Source organism: Triticum aestivum, chromosome 3B, assembly GCF_018294505.1.
Source record: "Triticum aestivum cultivar Chinese Spring chromosome 3B, IWGSC CS RefSeq v2.1, whole genome shotgun sequence".
In the NCBI taxonomy this organism is placed as follows: domain Eukaryota; kingdom Viridiplantae; phylum Streptophyta; class Magnoliopsida; order Poales; family Poaceae; genus Triticum; species Triticum aestivum.
In genome coordinates, this window is record NC_057801.1 from 754,897,153 (window position 1) to 754,906,109 (window position 8,957).

The 8,957-nt window shown below is 53.8% G+C and overlaps 1 protein-coding gene across 1 annotated transcript in view; it reads left to right on the forward strand.

The window, feature by feature from the left end:
• The window catches only part of LOC123072228 (kinase-interacting family protein), a 4,940-nt gene extending 963 nt beyond the window's left edge, over positions 1 to 3,977 (forward strand). The window contains exons 2-3 of the mRNA XM_044495797.1: positions 831 to 1,161; positions 2,414 to 3,977. Of these exons, the coding sequence (XP_044351732.1) occupies positions 1,077 to 1,161; positions 2,414 to 3,420 (1,092 nt within the window). The 5' untranslated portion in view covers positions 831 to 1,076 and the 3' untranslated portion in view covers positions 3,421 to 3,977. The remainder of the gene's footprint in view (positions 1 to 830; positions 1,162 to 2,413) is intronic.
• The last annotated feature ends 4,980 nt before the right edge of the window (positions 3,978 to 8,957 follow it).

Here is an 8,957-nt window from a genome sequence, read left to right on the forward strand (position 1 = left end):
TTTGTTTATCACTGCCTGCAGCGAGTCCAAACTACGCAACAGTAGTACGTAGTGCACTGTTTGGTTGGGCACGATCCAGAAGAGAGATGTCCAGGAAAAGAAAACCAAGGTTGAATCAGCTGAATACATACGTACGTACAGTAGCTGCTCTTGTTTAGTTTAGACTGTAGACAGTAAGTGATCAAGGCGGGCGGGCGGGCGGGCGGGTTAAGAGTTTGAAATGCCTTGCTTGTCTTTGATACGCAGCCGCAGCAGCAAAGCTTTTTACAGCGAGTGTCATGTTTTTTAACCTACCACGGTACGAGTATTTTTTTTCTTTACCTCGGCCTCGCTCACTGAATCCAACACGGGACGCGATGGGACGGGACGGGCCTCGATCACTGTGAAATCACCCCTACCTCTATCTACCCTGCACCGAGGAGTAGCAGGTAGGGCGGGCGCGTGGAGGGAGATTCGGGAGTGACGGGGACATGGTTGGTCCGTACCCTCGCCACGCACTCCGTCAGGTCACATCGTTGCCGGCCGGCCGGCGTAGGACCCCCGCGAGCGCGCACAGGCACAGCATCGTGTCGTGTCCGCCGCGCGTCCCCCAGGAGTGGAGTGGAGTACGCCCACAAGCCCACCACGCTGCGTCACGTCGCGTCGCGCTCGCCTCAGCCCGGTTGTGTTGCCCACCACTCCACGCCTTCTCTCCATGCTCATGCTGCTCCCGTTTTATACTAGCGCACTGTACTGTACTGTACGTACTCCGCTTGCTTGCTTGCTCATTTCGTCACGCCATGGCTTACGCTTGTGGACTGTTGTGTTTGTGTGTTTCTGCTGACTGACAGGGACGGGACTGACGCCGGTGTTCACGAGCGAGAGGGCAGGCCCATCCCAGCTTATTCGCCGTGCCAGGCGAAGCGACGAGGCAGTCAGTCAGCGGCAGCTAGTCTATATCTACTCAAAGGGGCAGCAGGCCGGGCTCGACATCCTCCCCTCCGAGAGAGAGAGAGAGAGAGATCACAGGACGCACAACCGGGCAAGGGCAACGAGCCGAATCGAGCCAGCAGGAGGCAGGCTTGGCTTGGCCTGGCATGGAGAAGATGATGCTGCAGCAGGAGCAGGAGGCGCGGCCGCCCGCGTCCACGTGCCCGCCGTGGCTCCAGGCGGCCATCGCAGGTGATGTGATGATCCATCTCATCTCCTCTCCCCTCCTCTCCTCAACACGTAGTACGCGTGCCATGCCAGCCATTGTTTTCTCTTTCTTCTTCACGAGCGCAGGCGTAGGCTGATCGATGTGCACTGGAAGCACACCTGTGGGCGTGGGCGGCTTCATTTCATTTCGTGGCAGCAGAGTAGAGTAATGCGTTTGTACCGGCGGCATGCCCGGCGGTAGCACATGCTTGCTGATGGATGGATGCGATGTTAGGAAGAAGAGGAGATGGCGCTAGGTACTACTCCAGTAGTAGATTCTCATCTTTCTCTCAGAGATGGTACTGTACACTACACTACACTCGTTCCTGCCTGTGCGTCCTCGCCGGCCGATCAAGCCAGCTCCTATCCGATCCTATGACGCACAGTGGTACTACTACCACAGTACAGTACTGATGGGAGAGAGAGCTCACGGGTGCCCTGTGATTCGCATAAATGCCGCCGAGGATTCTCTCCTCACCTAGGAGTAGCTGCTAGTACACTATCACTGTGGCCGCGAGTGATGCCGGTCCTCGTCCACTGGGTACAAGAGATGAGGTTCATGGGCTCATGGCCCTGCCATGCATGCCTCGGCACAGGCACAGCCACGAGCCACCACACGCGACTGTGAGCTGCATTTTAGCTGTTCCAGTATGTACGCGTGCGCCCATTGTCAAAAGCAGATGGCGCTTCTCCGGATTTCGAAATTTCAACTCCACGTACGCCCACCTCCACAACCATTGCCACGTCTGGACGTGCCCAAGTTGGCAAAGAAAGCCATCATTCCGGGTCAACCCTTTCACCGGCAGGCCGGCCGCTCTCAGTGAAAAAAATCCAAGACACGCCCAGCGAGCCGTCATGTCACGGGCCGGCACTGTCACTTCACACTTTTCTTTCGTTTTACCCTCGCATATGTCTGCACTCTGCAGTGCCAGACTGCGAGCAACGTGGTAGGGTAACAATCTATCCCGGTGAATTACCCAGCTCAATTATATGGTCTTACTATAGTTGTTAAGATCAACGAAACCAGATTAATTAATCTCAAACAACTTTTAGTCGAAATTGCTCGCTTGAATACACGATTCCTGATCGGGTGTTGGGCGTTGGCTTCTTCTCACACAAGGACGGTGTGATCTGGTACAATCCTACGCACATAGTGTACGCGTAGCGCTGCATGCATGCATTTACTCTAATGAAAACTGAACGTTTGTGTGTTGACAAGTGTATTATGCCGTTGCAGACATCGAGCAGCGCGTGCGCGCGCTGGCGGCCGGCGCGCCGGACGACGACGCGGCGGCGGCGGCCGCAGACCACTCGTTCGCCGAGCGCGCCGAGAACTACTACCATCGCCGCCCGCAGCTGCTCGCGCTCCTCACCGACCTCCACCACCGCTACCTCTACCTCGCCGACCGCTACGCCCAATCCCTCCTCGCCAACGCCAAGTCCTACTCCCACCACCTCAACCTCAACCTGATCAGCTCCGACTGCTCCTCCGACCTCGACGACCGCTCCTCCGACGCCGGCAGCTCCCTCTCCTTCCAGCCCCAACTCGGAATCGCCGATGATCGCTTCCCCGTTCCAGCTGCTGCTCCGGCGGTGGACGGCGAGCTGGTGGTGGCGGAGCTGGTGATGGCGTGGGTGGACCGGGACGTGCTGGCGGACGAGGCGGACCGCCGGAGGGCCGAGTCGGCGCGCAAGATCGACCTGCAGGGGAGCCTGCTGGAGGTGCTCGAGTCCGAGCGACTGGTCCTGCTGGGCGAGAACGCGCGCCTGGCCTTCCGCGCCTCGGCCGCCGAGGAGGAGGCTGCGGCGGCGGCTACCGAGCTCGGCTACACGCGGCGCCGCGCGGCGGACATGGCCCGGCTGGCCGTGAAGCTGCGGGACGACCACCGGGCGTGCATCCTCGGGCGGAAGGTGGAGGCGCTGCAGGCGCAGGTGTATGGGCTGGAGCTCCGCAACCGGGAGTGCTTCGAGGCCATGGCCGCCTGGGAGGCCGAGAGGAAGGCCGGCGTCGCCGAGATCGAACGCCTCCGCGCCGAGAACCGCCGCCTCGCCGCCGAGGCCGCGCAGGCGTCGGCGAGGAGGAAGCGTGGGGGCGGCAAGGGTGGCGGGAGCGGTTGGTGGTGGCTGGCGAGGGTGCGGCTGGCGGCCGAGTGGACGCCGTGCGCGCCGTCGTCGGTGACGGTGAGGAAGGTCGGCGAGCAGATGAAGGGCGGCAAGTACAACGGCGGCTGCTTCTGCCTGTAGGCAGGCGGCGGCGGGGTCGTGGCACCGGCGACGCAGTGGTGCTTCTTTTTGGTTTGCCCGATTATGGCGGTATTACTCAGGGGAGGATCGACGAAGACGTGGTTAGTCTTGGGTTATTATGAGGCAAGGCAGGGTGTAAGATGATAATTAAGTAGCTGTTCTTGGACTGGTTTATCCCTCCACTGTCACTGGCACTAATGGAGCTGTGATGCTTCTGTCGGTGGAGGTGGAGATGGGCAAAGTACTATTATGGCTCTGTTTAGATCATGGTGTTAGAGTTAGTTTGGGTTAGTTGGGGCTCAAATAACCCAAAAATATCCAAATAAAAAGCGTTAGAGTGGGTTAGTTCCATCTAACCCAACTATTCCGGTGGAGAGGTGCTTATTTGGGTTAGAGTGGGTTAGAAAATAACTTTAACTCTAACTGTGTTAAAGTATCCAAACAGGGCCTACTAGAGACATGTACGTAGTAAGGAGTAGTATATCTTTTTTTTTAGAATTTAGTAAGGAGTAGTAAAGCAGTGATGGCCAATGAGACGCAAAGTTGTTACTTTAACCTGCTATCTCGCACATGAGTTGGTGTCTGTTTACCTGCCAACTTTTCAATCGGTTTTGAGTAGCGACGCTTAGTCGCTTACAAGTTACAAACTGTTCGAATTCCTGCTATCCACAACACTAAATTGCTAGGTAAACTAAGCCAAACGAATTATGGAATAGCATGAAAAATTGAAAACACGCACGGAGTTGCCCGATCGAGCTCCATTTCATAGAGATGTAAACCTTGCATAAAAGCAGGTTAACATTCCTTCGCGTCACAAGCCATTGGTCTCAACAGGTAACAGGTACTCCCTCCGCCCGTCAATAAATGTACATCTAGCTCTTGTTTTAAGTCAAAGTTTTAAAACTTTAGGCCTTCTTTGGATCACAGGATTTTTATAGGAATTTTGTAGGATATGATATTTGTAGGAAATAATCCTCTGGAGTTCTTTGGTTCACAGGAATGCCATTCTATTCCTGCACAGGATTTCTTTTTTTTCCTTCACGTTTCGCAGGAACAGAAAAAAGAGGTCCAACCTAATGGAAAATTTCCTGGCGCGAATGACGCGCGCGGCGGCAATTGGTCCCTTCCTTTTTTCGCTCGGTCGCTTCGCTCACCTGCGCACAAATAGAGAGAGGGAGGGTAAAAGAAGCAAAATCGACATGTCCAGCCGCCCCTCCTCTCCTCACACAGAGCAGCGCAACTCCCACCTTGAAGACCGACCAGCAGGGAGGACGACGGCAGACGGCCACGCGATGCGACCACATCCAGGCGGCGGGCAGGAACCACCGGCAAGCTGGAGCATCTACCGTCGACCAGCTAGCCACCAAGCTCCAGCGGCATCCATCTGCCGCAAGTCTCTTCAGGTACGATTCTGATTTTTTGTCCTAAAGGCCCCTGCCGAGATGAATTGACAAAAAAGACTACCTGTGAATCAATTTGACAAAAGACCCTCTCAGCGGTGAAGGCAGGCGCGGCAGGCGACACGTGACACCTGCCGCCACACCAAGAGGCGGCGGGCCCTGCTGCCACTGCAGGAGGCGGCCGCCCAGCCGAACGGGCTTCTGCACAGTGCAGGACGCCACGACGGAACGGGGTGGGCCAGGTGGGCCCTGCTACCACTACCGGAGGCGGCCACCCCTGGCGCGGTCGCTGGCTGGCCGACAGGCCCTGCTACACGCGGGCCCCACCAGTGGGCCTCGCCGCCACTACCGGAGGCGGCCATCCCTGGCGCGTCGCTGGCTGGCCGATGCTGCTGCTCGCTGACTGCTGCACGGAAAGCAAGGTGCGGGCCAGGCGGCCACCGCGGCAGGCGGCACCTCTAGTCGACATGAGCACTGTGGCAGATGGTGCTCATTCCCATGCTTTGAAAATTGCTACTGCAGGTGAGGTGACAACACCCAGGAGCGTGATTTCCGTGCAGGAATATGGACGCTGATGCCTGCCTTTGGTTCTTTCGCCAGGGAATCAGTCCTGCTTTTGCTACTTTTGCCTCATAGGATGTGATGGCACTGCAAGAATCGCTCTGGCTATTGCTTGAGCGGATGCGACAACACTGCGGTAATCAGTCACTCGCTGCGGGAATCCAATGTCGCGGGAACCTGTTGTGCCGACACTACAAGGATCATAAAATTTCCCGCCTAATTTCCTCTGTTCTCACTTATTATCTCGCCATCATTTACCGTCTGAGCCTATAAAAGGAGATACCGAGGCTCTCGTCCAGCCATCCTCGAAATCGCCAGTGCGCAAAGTGTGTAACACATTTTTTCAGTCGGTATGAGTTTGCCTTGTTTGGATCAAAGCATTAGGCCGAGGAAAATGAAGAATACAAGTTTGCCTCTGGGGTGGGAGTCCTGCGGTGTTGGTGTGGCGATCTTTGCAAGGTGAAGGAGGTGATGGATTTTTTTAGATTGGTTGGGCATGAAGTTTTTCATGTGCGCCAATTATGAGGAAGATCTAGCCGTAGCTATTTCAGAGTACGACAAGCCTCCGGTATGCTTTAACCATCAAGAATAGATATTGTTGGTATTTTGATTGATTCTTTAATAACATTCTTGTTTCTTGTTGTAGTCTCCTCCGCCTCTGTGCATGTACTATTGTTGGATTGACACGGAGATGCTGTGACGCCCTCGATTCAATCGTACACTAATCATACACGCAAATATGTACGATCAATATTAAGGACTCACGAGAAGATATCACAACACAACTCTAGACACAAATTAATATAATACAAGCTTTATATTACAAGCCAGGGGCCTCGAGGGCTCGAATACATAAGCTCGAATACACAAGAGTCAGCGGAAGCAACAATATCTGAGTACAGACATGAGTTAGACAAGTTTGCCTTAAAAAGGCTAGCACAAAAGCAACAACTATCGAAAAGGCAAGGCCTCCTGCCTGGGAGCCTCCTAACTACTCCTAGTCATCAGCGGTCTCCACGTAGTAGTAGGCACCGGCGGTGGCATCTGGCTCCTGGGCTCCGACATCTGGCTGCATCAACCGTAAAGAAAAAGAAAGTGGGAAAAGGGGGAGCAAAGCAACCGTGAGTACTCATCCAAAGTACTCGCAAGCAAGGATCTACACTACATATGCAACATTATCAAAGAAAGGCTGTATATGTGGTCTGGGCTGCAGAAATGCCAGAATAGAGAGAAGGCCTAGTCCTATTTAAAAAATAGCATCTTCTGGAAACCACCATCGTGCCGCAAACATGAGGAGGTAGAGTAGCATAAAGTAAAGTAGTGGTAGTGTTATCAACCTCGGCCAGAGATCCTTTCTCGACTCCCTGCGAGAAAGCAATCCCAGAGCCATACTATCCAATTGTCATCACAATCCAATTCTCATCACAATCCAGTTCTCATCACAAGTATCCAGTTCTAGTTGTATCGATCGGGATACAACTCCAAGTGTCCGTTACCGTAGGACATGCTATCGATAGATGTTTTCTTCCCTGCAGGGGTGCACCAACTTACCCACCACGCTTGATTAACTCCGGCCGGACACACTTTCCTGGGTCATGCCGGCCTCGGCCAAACAATACACCGCAACCCGACCTAGACTTAATAGAGAGGTCAGCACGCCGGACTAAACCTATGCCCCCAGGGGTCATGGGCCATCTCTCCGGAAACTCATGCACGTTGCGTACGCGGCCGGTGAGCAGACCTAGCTACCTCCTTCAACAAGGCAGGTGCTTACGCAGTCCAACCCGGCGCGCGCCGCTCAGTCGCTGACGTCTATTAAGCTTCGGCTGATGTATACGACACAGAACGCCCATACTATGCCCACGTGATGGTTAGTGCTATCAGGCCAGAGGCCCCTCGGATCAAATATCCAAATCGTAGTGGATTAGGAGCACGCGGTAACAAGCAGATACTCACGAAAAATGTGACCCCGTTGCCCCGTCTCGAGGACTTGCGGCAAGGGCTAGGAATGCCCGGCCACGCCTTGTAATTATCTCGCGGGCACCTTCCAGGTCAACCCGACTCCACAACACTCGCAATTATGCTCGCGCGGGTACCCCTTAGGGTCGACCCGTCTTTAGTAACATGGTTCAGTGTAAAGTCAAGTAATCATAGTAACTGTGTGTATAAACATCAAGGGGAATACCCGAGGAATCACCCCCGGTGAACTCCACTCGATGTAATCATCAAGGTGAACATAAGAGGGACCACCCTCGAGGTTCACACTTGAGGGGTTGCACGACAGAGTCGTATCGGAAGTGGTTAAAGAGGAAATCACCCTCGATGACCACGACCAAATAGCTACACTACAGGGTTAACATCAGAAGTGCTGTAGAGGTCTCACCCTCGGCCCTCGATAGTAACCCAGTAGTGTCGATCAACTAAGGGGAAAGTGATGTGCGGTGTCGGGGCCTGGTCTTCGACCCCGTTGATCGGGTCTTCAATGATGAAGCAGGGGCAACAAGGATAAGGTGGGGGTCACTGATGGATCACTAACCAACCTATACTAACCAATTTAGAATAAGCAGGTAAAGTAACAATAAGCAGGCTATGCATCAGAATAGGAGCAAACAATAACAGTAGCAAAATCTAATGCAAGTATGAGAGAATGGAGTGGGCGATATCGGGATGATCAAAGGGGGGGCTTGCCTGGTTGCTCTGGCAAGGAGGGGTCGTCGGTGACGTAGTCGATCACAGGGGCGGCATCAGTCTCGGGGTCTACCGGAGAGAAGAGGGGGAAGAAACAGTAAATATAAAGCAAATATAGCATCACGAAGCATAACGTGGCAATATGTTGTGCCGGGTGTGACCTAACGTATGGCTACACGATATAGGTGAAGGGGGGATTCAACCGGGAATGTATTCCCGATTCCGGACCTGTGTCAAATAGACGACCGGAGGGGGAATGTTCCATGTTCAGATAGTTAGAGGCATATGACATGTAAACGGAGCGCGTATTCAGATTCGTCTTGTTTTTCTGAGCAACTTTCATGTAGAAAACATTTTCATCCGAGTTACGGTTTATTTTCTAAGAATTTTCAAAGATTAAACCATTTTCTGGATTTATTTAAATTAACAGAAAAGATAAAAATGACGTAAGCAGTCAACAGACTCGTTGACCAGGTCAAACTGACCAATGGGTCCCACATGTCATAGACAGAGTGCTAACAATGGGTTATTTTAAATTAACAGGGTGTTAATTAGCAGTTGGGCCCCACATGTCAATGACTAATTAGCTAAACTAATTACTTCTAATTATGAAACCATTTTAATTAGTTTATTTAAGCGGTGGGGCCTGCACGTCAGTGGCTGGGGCCTGTCCAGTCAGCATAGTTGACCAGGTCAACTGGTCAACAGGGGGCCAGGGGCCCCACTGGTAGTGACCCAGGGGGTGGCCCCAGGTGTGCCAGCTCGGCGGGACGGCGGCTGAACGCCGGCGAGCACGAAAACGCGGCGGAGGGCGCCCGGCCTCGTCGGGATTCGTCTACAGGGGGCCAAAACAGACGCGGCCTACGCCGTTCGAACGGGAGCGGCGAG